The sequence below is a fragment of the Colias eurytheme genome, chromosome 15, assembly GCF_061535395.1.
Source record: "Colias eurytheme isolate Ceu_HAF_F1 chromosome 15, ilColEury1 Martin Lab GWU primary, whole genome shotgun sequence".
NCBI classification, from domain to species: Eukaryota; Metazoa; Arthropoda; class Insecta; order Lepidoptera; family Pieridae; genus Colias; species Colias eurytheme.
This window is the reverse complement of record NC_142994.1, coordinates 3,985,877-4,006,361: the sequence shown is the minus strand read 5'-3', so window position 1 is coordinate 4,006,361 and position 20,485 is coordinate 3,985,877. Positions and strand designations below refer to the sequence as shown.

The window sequence follows — 20,485 nt, the reverse complement described above, 5'->3', positions numbered from 1 at the left end:
GTACTGTAGGGGTCAACAACACAAATCGCAGGGACACAGACCCCTACAGTTAATAAAGCTTAATCTCTTAAAATCTTGATAATTACCTATGACTCCTCTTCTTTCATTGAATGATGGAAAATTAATTTTCAACAAAATAGGTAGCTAAGAATAAAACGTATACCGGTATAACGGTTGATCATAATAAATATGTAAATTGTACAATGCATACAAAAAAGTCATTTCTAATATAATATTATGGATTTAATATTTTAGTAGGTAGGTAGCTAAGTATGTAATTTAAGTAAACAATTTTCAGAACAAAAACATATAATTATTTTGCATAATCAAATATATATAACAGATTAAACGTGACTTACATTTCTAATAAGTTTTTTATTTATTTATAATAAACTTTTTTTGGTAATGGATATGTAACCATCTTAAACTAAAATACGTATTATATAAATACTGATGAGTTATAATATATTACTGTATAGGAATTAAATCTCATCGCCTTTCTGTTGAATAAATGCGCTCCATTTAATATTTCGATTTACCCAAATCATAATTTCTGCTACTTTTGAAATTTTCCAATGCTGTCAAACCAGCTTTTAAACTGTTCATCTCAATTCTATTCCAAAGTGATCCCATTACTATATAATAGAAGCATACACCGGTCATTAGAATCTTAATTACATCTGCAATTATGATATTGGGCCAAAATCCGACTGAACCAAGGAGAAACATGAAAATCAATGTTCCGGTAAAAAGGTACAACTTTTTAGATTTAGCTACAGTCACCATTGCTTCCTTACAAACTTTGATTGCTTCTATTATTGTATCATCATAACTATCAATTGAACTCTGTGATCGTATTTTATTTTTAACATTTGACGGTTTTATTTTCAACTGCAGAGATACAGCATTGTGGTCGGAGTATGAAAAGTCTTGACCTGGTACTCTATCTTCCAGAGGATTTTTCATGTCAATCACCTCGGCCTGAAATAGAATTATTTATGTTAATAAATGGTTTTTAATATGTTTTTAATAGCTTCATTATTGTGTTTGTTATGACAAGTAGGTCTGATTAAGTACGGTCTGTCCATTACATTACTACGAATGTACATTTAAAAATTTCTTATTAATAAGAAATTATTAATATTTAAAGAAAACTGTTAAAAAATATGCATATAAAAAAACATTACCTCCCAAGCAGGATCTACATGATACAATATATGATCAATTCTCTTTCCCTCTGGACAGGCCTTTGCTATTTTAGGATTAGAATAACTATTGTTGATATTATCACATGTCCCTATTGCTTTTATCGATGTTGGGCCGTCGCCAGCTGCTCCAATGCTGCCTGGGTCTATCAAGTTTGGTATCTGTGTTATTAATCTGTAACAAATAAAATACAACTAAATAATTACAACTAAATAAAATATGAACTGATAAGAAAAAATTCCATTATTAAAATAATTTATGTACCATAACATAGCTTTTTTTTTACGTGAGAAACTGATATTCGTACATATATCAAGAACCAAAATTTATTAAATTTAGGTATCTAATCTTAAGTTTGTATTGCATCAAAATGTTTAATATAGAAAAATCCAAATTATTATAGCAGAAATGACTTGCAGAAATTACCTAAAGGACAGTTCTCCTGGTGCAGTATTGAGATCTCCCGCTAAGATAGATATGTCAGCTGGTGGTGAGGTAAGATTAATAAACTCAGCCGTGGAATGTGCTTGCAGAACTCGATGCGCCAAATATATGTCATCTTCATTGTATTCTGCGTGTAACTGGATAAAAATTTCAAATACTTACTAATTTTTTAAATAATTTTTGAAATATTGAATTTGTTGAGTGAGATAGTTTGTAGAGAGTTTACAAAAAATTAAGCCCTTAAAATGAATTTATTTACATAATTAAACACAATGAATTTATTACATATGTCATTCTCATTGTATTCTGCGTGTAACTGGATAAAAATTTCATATACTTACTAATACATATTTTAAATAATTTTTGGAACATTGAATTTATTGAGTGAGATAGTTTGTAGTGAGCTTACAAAAAAATTAGGCCCTTAATAAAATAAAACAATACCCATCTGATTAAAATAATACCCATTATAAAAATAGTGTTCTATAGCTATTTGAACTTAACTATAATAATGTTTATGTAATAAAATTGTTTTTTTTTTTTTTGATTATGCAGAGCTGTGAAATTATGTTTGCATGCCAGTAAAACTGGCGAAAGTGCTGTAGGTACTTTCCATACAGTAATAACTTGTGAACCACATTTGAGCAAATAAAGATATTTTTATTTTTTTTATTTATATCCATAATAATTTTTATCATCAAGTAGGTATACATGTTTTATCAATTACATTTGTTTGTATAGGAGATATGTTAATGAGTCCATGATAGCATTGTGTTAAATTAACATTGAACTGCAATTAATATCTTCAATTACAATGAAACATAAAACAAAGGAATTAATAACAAAACATACATAGTGGTTATTGAGCTTTCATTACATAGATAACTGGGATTTTTTTAATATATGAGAAGCCATAAGTGTGTTTAGAATGTTAATTATAAACAAATAAAAATATAATAAGTATGATATATGTCCTATTATTAATATTATAAAGGTGAAAGTTTGCAAGGATGTATGGATGTATGGATGTTTGTTACTCTTTCACGTAAAAACTACTGAACCGATTACAATGAAATTTAGCACACATATAGAGGGTAACTTGGATTAACACATAGGATAGGTTTTATCCCGGAAATCCCACGGGAACGGGAACTATGCGGGTTTTCCTTTGAAAACGCGGGCGAAGCTGCGGGCGGAAATCTAGTAAGTTATATATAACTTCACGCTACGACCAATTGCAGGGGAGCATGAACAACCTTTTGAGAGCAAACAAAGTTGCATAATTCAGCTAGTATAATCATAATCCTCTGGAAATGGGAGTTTTTTTCTTTTGTTTATATGGGAAAAACAAATACATATAATACAGGGTGTCCCAAAAAGTAGTGATATACTGAAGCTGGGAGGTAGAGGACTTAGAGGGCTATCCGAATCAACCCCATGTGTGTTATGCGATTTTTCGTATTTTCGGAGTTATTACATTTTTTTCAATTTTTCATCTATCGCCGAGTACGATGAGATTTTTATTTATGGTGACGTGAATTATTGCGCTAGATGCTTGATTTTTTTTGTGTGCTAAGAAGAAAGATAGGCCAATTCAGTATGGTAACATTTACTATCGTTAGATCTTCGAATAGAATAAAAAAAACAATTAAATGCCAAGAAAGATAAAATTACCCAGTATGTTCATAACTTCAAGGGCCCATAAAAAAATAAAATCACATAAAAAAGGTTTTCCATTTGGCTTTTAAAAACTTGCTCTATCGATCAGGTAGCTACCCTAAAAATTTCATTTTATTATTCTGAAGGCTTCAATCGAAAAATTGAAATCTAAATGTGGTAAGTGGAAAATTTTTATTAACATGATGATCATTAAAACCAATAAATAGGTGTTAAATTACCAGAATTTTTTTAAAATAGCCCCGCTGTTGCTCAATGCAAGTGCGACATCACCGTAAAAAGTTGTCTTTTTAATGTCTGAATGCTCTTTTATCATTTTTAATGGTTTCTTCTGCAACTATGAATTTCCGGGTTATTTCGTCCAAATTGTGGCAGTCTCTCGTCTTTGTAGTATTTCCACGGAAAAAATTCAATAGGGTTTATGTCCGGAGACCGTGGAGGCCAGGCTAAAGGGCAAAAATACTCTGAAAGATGGATTGGTCGTTGCAGCCTGCGCATGCGCCGGTGATGCCTGCTTTAAAGCCTGGCCTCCACGGTCCCTCGACCTAAACCCCATTGATTTGTTTTAATGGGGATACTAAAAAGACCTCGGCCACTTGAGAGAATGCCACAATTTGGACGAAATAACCCGGAAATTCATAGTTGCAGAAGAAACCATTAAAAATGATAAAAGAGCATTCAGACATTAAAAAGACAACTTTTTACGGTGATGTCGCACTTGCATTGAGCAACAGCGGGGCTATTTTAAAAAAATTCTGATAATTTAACACCTATTTATTGGTTTTAATGATCATCATGTTAATAAAAAATTTCCACTTACCACATTTAGATTTCAATTTTTCGATTGAAGCCTTCAGAATAATAAAATGAAATTTTTAGGGTAGCTACCTGATCGATAGAGCAAGTTTTTAAAAGCCAAATGGAAAACCTTTTTTATGTGATTTTATTTTTTTATGGGCCCTTGAAGTTATGAACATACTGGGTAATTTTATCTTTCTTGGCATTTAATTGTTTTTTTTATTCTATTCAAAGATCTAACGATAGTAAATGTTACCATACTGAATTGGCCTATCTTTCTTCTTAGAACACAAAAAAAATCAAGCATCTAGCGCAATAATTCACGTCACCATAAATAAAAATCTCATCGTACTCGGCGATAGATGAAAAATTGAAAAAAATGTAATAACTCCGAAAATACGAAAAATCGCATAACACACATGGGGGTGATTCGGATAGCCCTCTTGGTCCTCTACCTCCCAGCTTTCGTTCATCACTACTTTTTGGGACACCCTGTATATAAAAACTAAATACTAGGTACCAAATATTATTTCACAAATTTACCAGTCATTGAACACTGATAAACTCAAATTCATAGATTATTTCAGCTAGTGTTATCATGTCAAGAGCTTTATCTTTTTATTACTTACATGAGTACAATAAACATTTATCAGTCTTTCCATGTATTTTATTCTGCACAGGCCAACCCCTTTGCCTCCAAACCAGTCACCATGGTGTATTTTGTGTATGTAGCCATTTAGCGGCCACTGGTGATAGAAAACATCTTGTATGAGCCATTTAGAGAACACGCACAGTCCTGAACCCAACACACCGCTAAAATCATAAAAATTTTTTTTTTATAAATATTAATATACAATATATTTTTATCAGCAGATTTCATATTATTTATAAACATCTTAGAATATATTTTTCATGTATATAATAATTAAAAACTAACATAATATTAAACAAAAATACTTTAATCTAAAAATCATAAATTAATTATATTACAATCTCTTTTCAACTGTAAAAAATATTATATATTTACCTATAAAAATAATGGGAATGTGGAAAGGCAGTACTTATGTTTTCCTTGAAATATAAATAATCCTGTTCGCTCCAAACCTCTTGCAGGCACACTATATTATGATCACTAGTGAGTAAATATTTTGCTATTGCTTCCATTCGTTCCTTACGGTTTTTTGATACAAATGGAATGCCCCTAAACAATAAAGAGTGAATAATTAGTAAATGTTGATTTATTAAAAAGTATTTATGGATGAAAAAGAAATATACACACCAACAGTTCAATGTAAAAACATTTAAAGTGAACTCCATAATTAGTAACTAGGAATGTGCAATAAATTCTTTGAATATTGTAAAAACTATTTTTCTTTATAAAGTGCAAGCACAAGACGTAACACTTAATGTTATTGTATGAAACGATTAGTAAGCAAATATTAACTAGGTCAATCTTATATTGATTAACGTATATACAGGTATATATTGAACGTAATTAAGTTAATTACTGTAGAAACTACAGCAGAATATAAAACTATATACACTGTAACTGCAGCCAAAAGCGGCAACAGCTGATTTAAAAATGATAATAGATAATTAGATATGCCAGCTGTTGTCTGTTGGCTTCATGTGTCAGTTTTGAACATGACAGTGACACAAATGTCAGACTGATAACCACAGAGTATATAGGTCAACTGCATAGATTATTTACATCGAACGACAAGAACGTAACGAATAAGCATGGTACAGTCCCCGGCACGTAAGAGCGAGCGCGCACGAGCAACTTTGTCTCCGCAACTATTTTGTCGCTCCACCCATGGGCTAGTATGAAAGTGCGCGCACGTAGCGACGCAACTCCCCATACAAATTGATGGGAGAGACAAAATAGTTGCGGAGACAAAGTTGCTCGTGCGCGCTAGCTCTAACTTGGCAAGAGTCGTTAGATGCGCAGAAGTCGTTCTTTAGGTCTCTTTGGTGGTCAAGCGGGACGCGGGGTATAACGTAGCGCCGATCACGACTCGCTATTGGTGCGTCAGTCGACCCTTGCCTCCCGCACCGCGTCTACGTTCCGTTCGCTCCCGATTACACTTGCGTGCACGAAAGTTGTACCCTTTGTTTTTGTTGACTTTTTGTTACGAGTTCAGTTTTAAATTAAGTTTTGATTTTTTTTTGGCTTTATTAGTGTTATAGTTGTTGTTTTAACTTTAGTTTTTGTAACGTGTATTACAATAGTTTTGTCGAGGATGAGGAGCCAACTCCTTCCACCAGCTCAGGTGGTAGTTCTAGTTTGATGCCAGGTGTAACAGTATTATTAACCGATAGTGACGACGAGAACTTATAATTTTTAATAATAATATTTTTATTTTACTGAATAAAAAATTGCATAATATTATTTTATAACACCCATTAAATGTCACGGATTCCTCCGCTTTGTTTAACTACAAGATTAAAAATAAATGATGGCAATAACCATAATAACAATCAATAAAAGTGACCAGTTTTTTGTTCCACTAAGTGTAGGATGCGCGAACTTGCCCCCACTACACCAAAACCTTTCCAACTTACGTGCCGGGGACTGTACGTTCACTTTTAAGGCAAATTGTACAAACATGCGAGACTCAAGACTGTTTTGACTTCTATAACATTAGCTTTAAAATAAAAGTACCTGTTAATTATAAATATTTTTTTATTGTACATTCGAGGTACTATCACAATTTTTAACTAATCAGTTTTAAAATCAAATGATTACAGGATTTTCGTGTTGGATTCCTATATTACACAGCTGGTTAACACCTCCATTAATTTCTAAATTAGGTTCAACAGTTCCACCTTGAGCCATATTATATGGATTTTGTTCAAAGGAACAGTGCAGTCCTGCTAATTTTAGGGCTGTATTTGTCCTTGGAACATAGGCATCTTTGCGTTTTTTTCTACCTGTAACTAATGTCTTTGGTGGCTTATACATTGCAGGACGATTGTGCCTTTCTATGTGTTCATTCAATTTTGCCTGTAAATTAAAATAAATATACATTTTCATCTTTTACTCCGGTTTTCATTTAGTTTCTACAAATTTGAGTAATAATAAAATTTACCATTGTAGTCAATTTTGCATCACAAAGATGGCAATTAAATGTCATCCCTTCATGTTTTACTTGTATGTGCTGTTTTAAATTGCTGTTCCTTGAATAATGCCTAGAAATAAAAAAAGGTTCGAACATATTATGGGAAATAATAAAAAGTAAAATGAATTTATTTTTAAACACAATTTTCAAAACAATTTACCTAAAACAATTTTCAAAAGGGCAAAAGTAACTTGTATTTTCCCTGGAATTCGCGTGAAGTTTAACATGACGGACTATGTGCTGTCTTCGGTTAAATGTTTTTCCACAATCATCACATATATATTCTGAAAATAATAATGTTATTCTTAAAATACTGTTTTTTTTGGTATTATGTCTAGCAAGATCATAGTCATCCATGTCTTTGTATTGCATTTTTTTACATAATTATAAATAGGCTAAATATTAAAAATCTTACAAAATATTTTATGGCTTGATGAAGATCTGAAATCAGTTGCAAGACTATAGGCAGATGAGGTGATTTGCATGAGGTCTTCTTGCAAAATACAAGACATAAAAATAATGAAACAACATAATTAGAAAACTTATTATATCTTCAAGATTTGTATTTGAAGAAAAATAATATACCTTCTGACTGATGATTTGTCTGCTTGTGATGCAATACATCCGTCCATCTTGTAAATTGTTGATTGCAATGCTCACATGTGAACACTTTATGGTTTCTTATATGCTTCTTCTGTTCCGTTATAGTCACAAATTGTTTTGGACACATTGGACAACTGCAATATTTAGAATGTCAATATATTGCCTAAAACATACACACACAAACATACACAATATACTACATGTATGAAACTTTTAGAAATTACTTTGTGAAATACTGTGAAATAAAATCACTGCTTTTAGGCAAGATTTCTTTCTCTTATTTAATGTGTCCATTTAAATCATAGTTTAATGATTATTTAGTTAGGGTAAAATAGTAAATATTATAATAATAAATTATACATACTTGAAAGCCTTAATTCCTGTATGATGATACATATGGGTGCTAAATTGATGCTTATGTTTAAAGGAGAGTGGACACTGTTCACATGCAAATGGTTTGGTTCCGTCAAGATGCTGTATTTTATAGTGCCTTTTTAAATTTTGCCTATTTGCATATTGTTTTAAACACTTTGGACAGCTGAAACAATAACAAAATACTCTCAGTTGTCTTTTCTGTTCTGTAAACTTTTACTTAGAATTAATTACAGTGATGAAAAAACCATATGTATGTAGCTATGTTTAAGGTACAAGATTAGTATACTGTAAATAATATATTTCTATCATTGTTTAAATAAAAGTTCAATTATTTGTGACTCTGGCTGGCTGATGAAGAAGTCCGATGAATAAAAAACAAGTTCATTTCTTTTAAATTTAAGTTAATTTAACACAGACAATTATTTTAAGTCTCTAAAATAAGGAATTTACTACAGACCCCTTTGAATAATACAAAATAAATACTTACGTATACAATACATCTGCATTATAGCTTCTATGTGTACTATTTATATGTCTCTCTAAGTGACTTTTGCTTGTGTATGATTTTCCACACCCATCTTCAACGCAGGTAAATGGTTTCTAACAATAAATAGTAATATTATGTTATTGTATCAACTCAAGATAATTAAGGATTGTTTAATAGAACTTACATAGTTAAAATGTGTTAAGTGATGTTGTGTTAATCTATGAGGTCTATCAAATTCAGCAGTACAGCCAACATGTGCACATTTATATTGCTTCTTTGATTTTGGTTCTTCAACTTCCATATCTTAGCAAATTTAAGAGAACAATACGATATACTCCAAAATAAAAGCTTCATGAACTGTTGTTTTCATTTGTAACTGAAAATTTAAATTTGAATTTATATAATAAGCGGAACTATAAATGAATAATAAATATTTTTTAAATCTACATAGTAACGATTTCTTACCGGAAAGCTTCTCTATTCGTTGGATAACACTAACTCATTTATATTACAAGGTAAATAATTAAGGGAGTAATAAATAAAATAATAGAAACATAATATAACAATTCGAATGCATAAGCACAATAGCCCAGAATTTCCCTTTTTAATTAAATATTATAAATGTATCCACCAAATGTTAAGTGTGTTCATTTATAATTGTATCGTAGAGCGCATTGAAACTAAAAGTTAATACAACGAAATCAAATTAACAGTAGAAATCTTGCGAAAATATGAAAATTAAATAATCATTAATCTTGCATGTGTGTATGTCAGTGTTAGCAACCTGAAGTGAGCTGATTATCGTACCAGGGGCGTAAAATTATCGTACATTAGGCGTTTTTGGTTCGAAATTATCGTACTTTTTAGAATAAAGTCAATTATAAATAAATAAATCATATAAATTGTAATATTGATAAGTATGCAAGTTCTCTATAATTAATCTTTATTTAACTACCGCTGTCAAATCAACGGGACACTGAAACCCAAACGTTTTACGTGCCTTAATATTCATTATACTCTTTGGTTTTACGCGTGGTACAGACTACAGACCGAACCGATTCCATTTCCACTTTATGTTCAATAAACGCGCCAAGTTTAAAATTCAATCTGACAAAATTTCACTGTTCCCATGAAAGTTCGATATGAAACACGTCAAAATTTCATATTTGTATGGGTGAAATAATATAAATTCTCGAATTTTGCCTGATAGAAATTATCGTAAAATCAGCGTACGATAATAACATGCTATCGTACATCGTACGTAGGCACCAAATTATCGTGTTTGTACGATAATTATCGTACGGTTGGGAACGCTGGTGTATGTACCACTCGGTACCACTCATATATTACGTCAACTGTCAAATGTCAACTGTCAAGTGTCAACGCGAAACCCATAACCCAACAATCGCATTCTATGCTATTGCAGTAGTAATCAAAGAATATACTACTCACCTTCGGCGAGAAGAATGACAACTTCATACAAAAAAAAAGAAACGAAGACGATTGATCCGCCATCTAGTTGGTACCCCCTTAAACTATTTACTGGCGGGCTTTTCAAACTTTAACCCTTATTCAAACGCGAGCCTGTGGAGGAGCTAACAAAAAAGTAAGATACGTTCCTGGGTAATTTTGGGTCGTAGATTTCAAAAATACACACAAAAAAGGGGTTAGTGGGGGGGAAGTACCCTTTTTTCGGTGGGAAGTATATATCCCGTCATCTGTTCTCTCTTGTAAAAAGTTTGGATAGGTGGGAACTATAGCTCCCAGTGTCCACTCCAGACATCAATATTTTAAAACACTAGTTAGTTGCCCTGACTCCACTTGTGAATTTTATGTTATCGTAAAAAATTACAAAGATCAAGTTTTTTAATAAAGGAGGTGAAAGTACTCATAAATGCAAGTTTATTTTACTGAGGGAAGAATTCGGAAATTGAAAAATGAATGACTTCAACATAAAAATGGCATTTTTCTAAAACAAAATAAAAACAATAGGTAAATACTAATGTATTGAGTTAAGATTTCTAATTATCTGATCAGGAAATAACGAATTACAATAAATAAGTTGCTTATACCAACTACTTAGATTACAAAATAAAAGACAGATGGAGCGTTGCCGAACTAAACCGAATAATTTATCGTCATTTCCATAAAGCTATGTGTGCTGTCATTTCGCCGTTGCACTGTACGTACACAGTGCTTCTGTGTGGGTGTTATGTTACCAGATATTGAAAATTTTCCCAAAATTTTCCCCGACTACGGAAGAAAGAGGGTTATGTTTTTCGAGTGTAGGTATGTATTTATAATATTTATTTGACACGCCCTGCAGTATAAACTGTTGGATCGATTTTGAGTTGTGACTTATGAAGTGTCATTGCAATCATCTGAATTATGAAGGTAGCTGTGGTGGTAGTGACGTAGGCTACATAAATTATTAGCAGTCATGTTTTAATTTTTATTTTAATATAAATTCGGGTTTTTGATATTATTTTATAATATTGTAAAAATTATTTTATCACCTATCTACTAAAGTTATACATGGACAAAATAATTTTATTCAATTTTTGTTAAATAAATTACATTAAATTTATTAAATAAATTACATTAAAAAAAGTTTTTATTTTTCAAAACATATGAATGCGAATAGCGGTAGTTTTTAGTCGAGAATGCGGGACATTTTATTTTCATCATATCCATCATATTGTGTTCACATGAATTAAATCGCAAGCGAAAACGACGCTTTTTATAGAAGTAACAAAAAAATGTATAATGCTTTTTAAAATAATCTAATAATGACCATGAACTTTTATTGCACTATACAAATAATCACATTCACGATCGAAAAATCCAACAGCACTACCCCGAATATCTTTTAACTATTTTACCTCTAAAAATGGCAAATTCATTTTCAAAATACTGGCAGCATACGTTGAAGTTTTGAATTCCTTCGTATTTGTAAAATTATTATTTGTATACAAAATTAAATAAGCCAAATAATCTACAGAAAATCTGTAAAACGATGTTTTATCTTTTTGTTTGTTTTCGGGAACAAGTTTTACAGCGTTTTAATATCACAAGACAGCATTTTTTTACTAAAATATCAAACCCCTTTTGACGTATTGCATGACACTAGAATCGCTATAGCACTAGCGGAGGAACGTATTCGTTTTTGATTTCGTATTTTCTTTGACAAGGGCGATGAATGATTGACATGCTCCATCTGTATTTTATTTTGTAATCTAAGACCAACTAAAAAGATTTTTTATACACACAGATTTTATATATAGAATTTAAAAATGTCGTGTGCAGTGACGAACACTGGGATGATATCTTCCCACTTAAAGACTTAATTTCTATCGACTCTACCAAGGCATAAACGAAAGATTCTGGGCATATTTTTACGTTTCACGCAACCGTAATATAGTCTAGTTTACATACCTAGAACTCAAATCTACTTATCTAATTTTTTTTGAGCACTACACCAAAAACTAAAAAATAACGGTCGTTTTCGGCTGCAAAATCCCGTCACCTGACTTTGACGTGTGTTTACCATGACATGTAATAATTCTCTGAAAAGTGTTTCCATGAAAAAAAGTTCTCTGAAATGTTAAGATTGCGTAGATAAATATTTCACTGCATTAGGTTTAAGCATATAAAAATAAAACACGATTTACTTCAATCTGAGACGTGGGAAGTATAGCTCCCAGCGTTTTAATAAGGGTTAAATAGTCACATGACTTGAAAATTGATAAAAATTTTATTCTATGATCCATCAGGTATGAAAAAATATGTACTTACACACAAATTATATGTATTTAAAGTACATATTTTTTCAAAGCTGATGGAATATCAAGTTCAAGGAAAGGTTTTGCTAAAAAAAACAGCAAAGTGTTCTAGGAAATGTTTAATAATTATTATAATTAGTTTAAAAATTAACATTAACATTAACTAGAATAAGTACCGTTTATATTCCAATAACATTATCAACAGTACATCACATCAGTGATTCTTATTACTACAGGATAAAATAATTGAATGAAATGTACCAATTTTTTATATTTTTAGGATTTTCTTCTAAAATATTCACAAAAATCTTCAAAAATTCCAAGCAGTTTTGTCGCTGACAAAAAATCTTTCGTGGCCGGCCTCCTTAAAGCTCAAGACATACTGCTATCGAATCCGTGTCGGAGGCGAAGTGGGATAGTTTGTATTCTGAGATTGTATGAACCCTGCCACATTGGCTGAAATGCGTGCCGTTACCGAATCTCAATCTCACTATCCCGCTTCGCATCCACCACGGATTCGATGGCAGTGTATCTGGAGCTTAGTAGTGGAAAAGTTATACAACATGATAAAGGGGTTTGGGTAAAGTTGGCGTCGTGATGAACTTTCGCGGCCCGTGATAAAATTTGGATATTTTAAATGAGCAATATATTGTGAGCAAAAGTTAAGTATTATGAACATAAATCTCGTAACGTATTAGGAACAGAGATATTTGGTTTTGTATTATTCATTTGCCTAGAATTTAGATTATTTATTATAAGATTTTTCTGAGATTCTTAGGTTTCTCCGTTATTTACGAATTCTAATCCAAACGATGTTTATAAAAGCTTAAATACACGCAAGATATTGCTCTTTTTAAAATATCTAAGTTTCATCACTTGCCGCGAAAGATCATAACGACGCCACTGGCCCATACAAAAATACCCAAACCCCTTTATTTATAATTTTACACATGTTTAAGAATTTTAATTTTTTTCTTCAACGCTGCTGCCGATGCCTCGTATTCAGAAAGAAAGCTTGAAACTTATAAGCGCTTATCGGCGCTTATAAACGATGGTAACCCGCGCAGGAAAATATATGAACATGCGCTTATAAGCGCTGATAGGCGCCGACAAGTTTCAACAAGTTTCAACAAACTTGTCGGCGCCGATCAGCGCTTATAAGCGCATGTTCATATTTTCTGAATACGCCCTTAGCAATTTTGCAGTACATGCCAGCTGCCACAGAGTGACTTAAAACCTGAGCTGCGAGACTAACTCTCATTTTTTGTTTTGAGTTAGTAGGAGCTAAGTGTTCAGTCCGAAGTTTTGGGGCAAAAACAAAATGGTCATTTTGTGAATCAAGGTCATAGAACTCTTTTATGTGGGTCCATTTCGCAATACCTGGAATTAGAAAAAAGAGCCTTATAAGTATGTATGCATTTATGTACCAAAATAATTATATTTTAATCATTACATGCAGTCAGAAATATATATAATTTTTTCAAAATCAAAGCGAGCTAAGTCACGGTACAAGCATAGCTAGTTACTGCATAAAATGTATATAAATCACACAAACATACTTCACACATCACACATCCATACTAATAATATAATGCGAAAGTAACTCTATCCATCTGTCTGTTACTCAATCACGCCTTAACTACTGAACCAATTTGCATGAAATTTGGTATAGAGATATTTTAATACCCGAGAAAGGACGTAGCTACTTTTTACCCCTGGAAACAGGATAGGTTTTATCCCGGAAATCCCACGGGAACAGGAACTATGCAGGTTTTTCTTTGACTGCGCGGGCGAAGCTGCGGGTGGAAAGCTAGTACATAATATAATATACTAGGGGTCCACCCCCGCTTCGCCCGTGGTACATATTTTGCAATAAAAAGTAGCCTATGTTCTTTCTCAGGGTCTAAAGATTGTTTGTGCCAAATTTCATCAAAATCGGCCCAGTAGTTTATGAGCCTATTCATTACAATCAAACAAACAAACAAAGTTTTCCTTTTTATAATGTTAGTGTAGACAAACACTGATTATAAAATTAGCTTCTGCCCGTGGCATATTGATATTGATTACTTATGACATCCAAACTTTAGCATTTATTATATTGCATTGCGTTATTTACATGTGGGTAAAAGCCTGCTCCATCTGGCTCCATCTTTCTTTTCCATGTAAACCAGACTGCGGCAATACCTAAATTATATTATTAGAAGAATTATGATTAGTGATTCTTACCTTCACCAACTTTTCAATCAGAACTGATATTGGTTTTAGATTTGATGTTGTATTTCATAAATAAATTTCTGAAGCATTTCAACAGATGAGGGGCATCAAAAAGTGTGACAACATTATGGTTGTAGATTTCAATTTGAGGATTTTCTGGAGTAGCTCCTAGTGTCCCTAGAGCTTTTCTATTTACTCCATCCATATCACATACTGTTGCTGAAACATTTATATTGACTTCGAAGCAGTGGTAGAGAACTTTAAAATATAAAATAATAATTAGCTCTGAAAACAGTGAAAATTTAAGAATATAAAAATAAAAGTTGCATTTAATTTATTTACCTCTTTGATCAAGACCGAAAGTCTGTCTGCAGTAACAGATGACCCAGATAAATAAAAAGCAACTGGTTGTTTAATTTGTTTACGGATACCACTCAACATGAAAACAAGAGCATAACATGCTACTTGAGATGATCTACCCTGTAATCCGTGATCCTGGTAGCCATCAATTAAATCATTTTTGTTATTGTATAATAAATGCTTCCTTATTGATATTTCATCAAATGACAAAATAAATTCATTGTCTTTTTGTTTCAGATTTTTTGAAACTTTTTTCAACATTTCAAATATTTTTTTATTTATTCCCACCTTTAAATCAAAAAGCTGCAGCAATTTTTTTAGAGATGATGGTGAGGGCAGTATTATTAATCTCCGTAGAAGATTATAACATGTTGGTGATCTTTTATATATTCTCAGGGCAGTAATTCTTTGCTCCTTTGTCCAACGTCGCCCTTTCTCTTTTCTCCGAAAATTTTTTATTTCTCCTTGTAAAATCAGTGCCAATGATGGAGTAATATATTTTGATAGAAGCTGTACATATTTATCTGTGTCTAAAGCTTTTAGCACCTCGTCATTCTTTAATTTGGTAATTGTATTTCTTAATTTGCATATTTTTTGCATAAATTTCCGACATTTTGTCATATAATATCTTTGTTTTGAGATTGTCTCATTAGGGTCAAATTCTTGGGGTAAATGTGATGAACCAGGCTTTGTGTCAACTTCTTCTTTAGAAAAGGAAGGACCAGGTGTTGGATCAACCTTTCTTTGTGAAGCAATATTTATAACAATATTTGTTTGTTCACAAAGAACGGACCTTGATGTACCAGGTGAAGCATCATCCTTATTGCTTAGAACAACATTTCCAGAGTCAGACAACCTGCTTACGGGATTCAGAACAACTCTCTGTAAATAAATAAATAAAAATTCTTATTTAAACAATTCAGGTAAATCACTAAGAAATTAAGGATGCCATAATATAAAGCTATATGTATAGTATAGCATAGTATAAAAGTATAGCTGGGCACCACAACGTATGTGTAATGTAATATTATATCACTTTCATTGGACTTTAGTCCGAATGTATCAGTATTGTGCTGTAATATGAAGCTTTACATTATAGCAGCAGCCGTCTTGTTTGTATGTTGTAGCCGTATTGTAAGTATAACCTGCGCAGATAAAGAATAGATCTGAAAATGGTGGCGGATACTTATTAGACGCCATTTACAGATCTATACTCTATCTGCACGTCTTATAACATAAAACAGAACATTTACCTTAACATCCTCTGGTACGGCTGATCTTAGCAGCTTTTTAGCATTATAATCCCTAAATGAGCATGGTTTAAAATGTTGATCACACAGCATATAGTGTTCTGTGAAGAGTTTTCTCAGGAATTCTGAGGTGCGGTTTTTATCGGGGAAACAATATTTCGCCCACAATTCACAACTGAAAAAAAAGTTAAGCAATGTAGTTCAACAGATCAAAATGTCAATATTCATACAAGTTAACAAAATAAGTTTTAGTTTGTTTAACATACCGAAGCATGTTAGTTGTTCACGGTCGGGGAAAACGATACAACTTAACACGCGAGTCCTTAGCAGGAGAACGTCCGCACTTCACACACTTCCTTTGATTTTCCTTCATTTTGGGAGTCTCTATCTCAAACGAAAGAATCACCACACAGATTAGGTTAGGTATGCCGCACAATGTAATATTTGCTAGTAAACGGAGGAGCGGAACTCAACTCAACGTTAATACTACAAATTATCACAAAAACAAGAACCAAAACCTATCAAAAACACCCAACAACGCTAGAAAACACCACGCAACAAATGAAAACAAAAATCCGCCATTTGTCAAGCTTTGGGTTGCCAATTTCGTACTTCGAATTCCACTTACTATTCCACTAAGTCTAACATTTGCAAAAATAAAGTTTATTAGCAGTAGCAAATTTATTGATATGTAATAACTATGTATCTTTATTTATCTCTTATATAAATATTTGCACTTAGAACTTGTTTATATATTTCTTAATGAAAATTTTATACTTGTTCTTTGCTTACTTTCTCCCCAAATCAGGAATTGGCATTTTCATTTGGTAATACAGAAGTTCTATAATTTTTTAGTGTTGCCGTATCATAATAATATATTATTTTTTTATGACCACACTTGCTCGTACTTCCTGTGCTCGTATCCCCAAAGGTAAGTTGCATAGATCGTGGAACAAAGTGAACGCCCCCTGGTAGTAATTGTGGTAGTAATATTCCGTAACAAAAAAAACCTCACGCTCCCCACTCCGACGGGCACGGAGGTGTGGCTGGAAGGTATACTATGCAATACATAGCTTTACCGTGGCAGTTCCCGAGTGCCACACGTCTTTTTTTTTGTTATGCGCTTATTACACCTTCCTCAAGCCCTTATTACACTTCACTAAAAAAATAAATAAGAAGAAGCTTCTGAAAACACTATCCTAAATTTAGAAACTAAATTAGATAATGCTGATTATGTGGCTGATTATGAGAAGGCGGATAGGACCAGTGGGTGCAGAAATTGTCTACGAATTCTGTACGACGAGTTTTGCATATTATTTAATCTCGTGAGTCGTGACATCATTAATTCAGAAGCACAGGTAGTCTAGTACTTCCTATTCGGCATTACTTTTAATAAAAGAAGCAAGCATTTATTCTCATTGTAGATTATACAAACGAATCACAGATAAAAATATAACTTTGACCATTGTGGTTTCTAGATAATAATAATAATGATGACAGCTGTTCCACTGTCTGTGTGATTTGTTATAATTTCAATCGTAATTTGAAGTTATTCGGTCATTGCTTATTTTTTTGTAAATAATGCGATTTGTGTATACAAAACTTAATTTAAATCACTGAAAGTAAATAGATTGCATAAATGGTGAATATTGGAGTTTACTTGGTCAGCTGACGAATATAAACAAAGGAATGTCAAAAGTGCAATTATTGTGAGTCGTATTGATGCAATATAATAACTGAAAAGAAAAACAATGGATGTGGACGGTTCTGCTATTCCCGGGGAGATAGATCAAAATCTCTTGTTGCAATTTAGTTGCATGAACACCACAGATAGAGATGAACTTATAAACCAAATGCAAAGACTTCTAGGACCTAGTTTAAATTATAACACTGCAAGTTTTTTCCTAGATATGAGTAATTGGTAAATAGCCCATTAAAAACAAATATTGTTATATGGTGAAGTAATACCGATTGGAAAGATTTTTCATTGATGATTTGTTATTTTTTAGGAACTTGCAAGCAGCAATATGTTGTTATTTAGATTATAGTCTACCACCCAAACTTCCTTCCATGTCTCTTAAAGCAGCTCAAACACAGGAGTCGGCAGTTGGTCCTGGATCTTGGTAAATTTTATATTGTACCTACTACTATTTTAAAGTTTCTTTTTAACCTTAAGAACTTATTTTTCAACATTATTTAGAAGAAATATTCTAATTGTATAAAAGTGTGTCAGTAGGCTTATCTTTTCCTCATAACAATGATATATTTTTTCAACAACATTTAATTTCTTGCTATTTTTCCTGCTTCCTACAAAGTGGAATCAGCATTCTTATTACTGTTATTAATAAATTACAAATCAATGTACTAACTAACTAAAGATCAATAAAAACATTAAACCTTTTTGCCTATTGATAGCTGGTGTTAATTTTATTTTTAAATTAATTTGTATTATTATTAACTATATTATGATAACAGTTTTGAACAGAATTGGAGTATAGCAAATACAGGTACAGAAGGATGGCCAGGGAGTTGTAGGTTGATTCAGGCTGGAGGTGAACCTTTGGGAGCCACTCCTGTGTATGTACCACCTTTACCCCCTGGACATACCACTACAATAACTATGAAACTTGTAGCGCCCAGCTCACCTGGAACTTTTAGAGGCTATTTCCACTTAGTTACAGAAAAAGGAGAACAAATAGGGGGTAGGTTCCATATTAACCATTAGTTTATTTTTTTCAGATAAAATTAATCAATGTTTATCATTATTTATGTATGAACATGATGTGTTATTTGAATTACCATTGGCAAGATTGCACAATATTGTGCAAATACCTGTTTTTTAATAAAATAATTAATTAAAGATGAGAACAATCTATGAAATAGTACAGAAATAATATATTTGATGAATCAATGAAAGTGGATTGAAAGATGGTAAAATTGAACCTAAATACAACTCAAGCATGATATTTATTATTTTTATTGTTTCAGATACATTATGGGTAGAAATAAAAGTAGAATCTGAGGAAACTATGGCATTAGCCGAACAAATGGCTGCATTGCCTATACCAAGTAGTAGGTTAGAAGAACAATCACAGGTAAACAATTTTTTATTCAGTAAATCAATTTGACAGTAATATTAATTTTTCTTGCTTAATAATGATTTACTGTATTTTAAAATAATTTGGAAAATCCAAAAGTGCACGCCTCATAATTTTTTTTTAATAAATATTTATTAATTATTATTTTTGTTTATTTAATAACAATTAAACCACATCGAATCAGACCCTGAAAAATGAAAGGGTTCTATTCCTGAGCATACTCAAGCGTAAGAGAAAAAAAAAGACTCGATTAGTAAAGTATTTCGGTCGCTATCGTGTTAACAAGAAAAAGGATCCGCACATACAGACACACGGACGTCCAAGACAGAACTTTTTTAAACTGTTTTTTAACTAGTTTAAATAACAAAAATGACATCAAAAATATCATGAACGTTAAAAATAGTGTTTTTTCTTAATATGTGTGTGTATGTATTATCTTACAAGTGCAATGTATGATACATAAAGACATTTTAAGTTTGAAAAATCAGATGTTTTGCGCGAAGTGACAGTAGTACCCACCTCAACGCTTCGCTTATGAGGCGTGCAATTAAATGATTTTATAAATTATATAAAAGTAATTTAATATAACATTTTCCCCTTTATATTTCAGGTACCATCACAGGACGATCAAATGTGTTGATAATAAGAAAGTAGATTTCCATTGACACCATTTATTTATCAAAGTCAATTACAATATCCATGAAATTAACAACTTTATTTGTACAAAATATTTCTGTTGCAGTCTTTGTTCTACAAATATATTCATCATGTTAAAAGAAATTAATGTACAAACAGTAAATACTTACTTAAGGATGTTGTCTAGATTGTAAGATAACAAATAACAAATGTTTATTATAGATTTGTTATATTATGAATTTAACATTTTGAATAAATGCAATGTATTGACAAAATGACATCACTTGTTTTTAAGAATGAATTGCCATTTAATTAGTTATGGGCGTTTTTTAGTATCATAAAATATGTAATTTTAATAAAGCAAATTATGAAATGATTTGTGTTTTTTATCACATATTTACGCTTACATTAATACTGAAAAAAAAATGATGTA

General features: G+C 31.8%; 4 protein-coding genes across 4 annotated transcripts; 1 reads left to right on the top strand and 3 right to left on the bottom strand.

Moving 5' to 3' along the window:
• Positions 1-63: 63 nt before the first annotated feature.
• Positions 64-5,730, bottom strand: nSMase (neutral sphingomyelinase). The gene is made up of 6 exons (XM_090109853.1): positions 5,405-5,730; positions 5,153-5,326; positions 4,755-4,938; positions 1,633-1,787; positions 1,188-1,380; positions 64-981 (listed from the first exon to the last, which is right to left on the bottom strand). Exons 1-6 carry the CDS (start codon positions 5,440-5,442, stop codon positions 523-525), a joined length of 1,203 nt encoding a protein of 400 aa, XP_089965979.1. The 5' UTR covers positions 5,443-5,730; the 3' UTR covers positions 64-522.
• A 1,031-nt stretch (positions 5,731-6,761) lies between these two features.
• Positions 6,762-9,477, bottom strand: LOC149902198 (uncharacterized). The gene is made up of 8 exons (XM_090110045.1): positions 9,178-9,477; positions 8,897-9,088; positions 8,713-8,825; positions 8,215-8,388; positions 7,833-7,984; positions 7,408-7,531; positions 7,218-7,317; positions 6,762-7,132 (listed from the first exon to the last, which is right to left on the bottom strand). Exons 2-8 carry the CDS (start codon positions 9,011-9,013, stop codon positions 6,863-6,865), a joined length of 1,050 nt encoding a protein of 349 aa, XP_089966171.1. The 5' UTR covers positions 9,014-9,088; positions 9,178-9,477; the 3' UTR covers positions 6,762-6,862.
• A 5,510-nt stretch (positions 9,478-14,987) lies between these two features.
• On the bottom strand, positions 14,988-16,992 carry LOC149902197 (uncharacterized). The gene is made up of 3 exons (XM_090110229.1): positions 16,585-16,992; positions 16,322-16,493; positions 14,988-15,950 (listed from the first exon to the last, which is right to left on the bottom strand). The coding sequence occupies exons 1-3, from the start codon at positions 16,590-16,592 to the stop codon at positions 14,988-14,990; spliced, it is 1,143 nt and encodes a 380-aa protein (XP_089966355.1). The 5' UTR covers positions 16,593-16,992.
• An 818-nt stretch (positions 16,993-17,810) lies between these two features.
• LOC149902196 (protein ILRUN) lies at positions 17,811-20,428 on the top strand. Its single transcript, XM_090110438.1, has 5 exons — positions 17,811-18,239; positions 18,328-18,441; positions 18,794-19,020; positions 19,307-19,413; positions 20,027-20,428. The coding sequence occupies exons 1-5, from the start codon at positions 18,070-18,072 to the stop codon at positions 20,054-20,056; spliced, it is 648 nt and encodes a 215-aa protein (XP_089966564.1). The 5' UTR covers positions 17,811-18,069; the 3' UTR covers positions 20,057-20,428.
• Positions 20,429-20,485: the final 57 nt, after the last annotated feature.

What these genes read in the sequence shown, in the direction of transcription:
- nSMase (XM_090109853.1), bottom strand. Translation starts at nt 5,442, where the DNA reads ATGGAGTTCACTTTAAATGTTTTTACATTGAACTGTTG. An exon ending in GTTTTTACATTGAACTGTTG is followed by an intron (nt 5,327 to 5,404) that starts GTGTGTATATTT and finishes TTTATTGTTTAG; the next exon opens with GGGCATTCCATTTGTATCAA. An exon ending in TAAATGTTTATTGTACTCAT is followed by an intron (nt 1,788 to 4,754) that starts GTAAGTAATAAA and finishes ATTTTTATCCAG; the next exon opens with TTACACGCAGAATACAATGA.
- LOC149902198 (XM_090110045.1), bottom strand. Translation starts at nt 9,013, where the DNA reads ATGGAAGTTGAAGAACCAAAATCAAAGAAGCAATATAAATGTGCACAT. An exon ending in AATGCAGATGTATTGTATAC is followed by an intron (nt 8,389 to 8,712) that starts GTAAGTATTTAT and finishes TTATTGTTTCAG; the next exon opens with CTGTCCAAAGTGTTTAAAAC. An exon ending in ACAGGAATTAAGGCTTTCAA is followed by an intron (nt 7,985 to 8,214) that starts GTATGTATAATT and finishes TAAATATTGCAG; the next exon opens with TTGTCCAATGTGTCCAAAAC.
- LOC149902197 (XM_090110229.1), bottom strand. An exon ending in CCGTACCAGAGGATGTTAAG is followed by an intron (nt 15,951 to 16,321) that starts GTAAATGTTCTG and finishes ATTTATTTACAG; the next exon opens with AGAGTTGTTCTGAATCCCGT.
- LOC149902196 (XM_090110438.1), top strand. Translation starts at nt 18,070, where the DNA reads ATGGATGTGGACGGTTCTGCTATTCCCGGGGAGATAGATCAAAATCTC. An exon ending in GCAGTTGGTCCTGGATCTTG is followed by an intron (nt 18,442 to 18,793) that starts GTAAATTTTATA and finishes TTATGATAACAG; the next exon opens with TTTTGAACAGAATTGGAGTA. An exon ending in GGTTAGAAGAACAATCACAG is followed by an intron (nt 19,414 to 20,026) that starts GTAAACAATTTT and finishes TTTATATTTCAG; the next exon opens with GTACCATCACAGGACGATCA.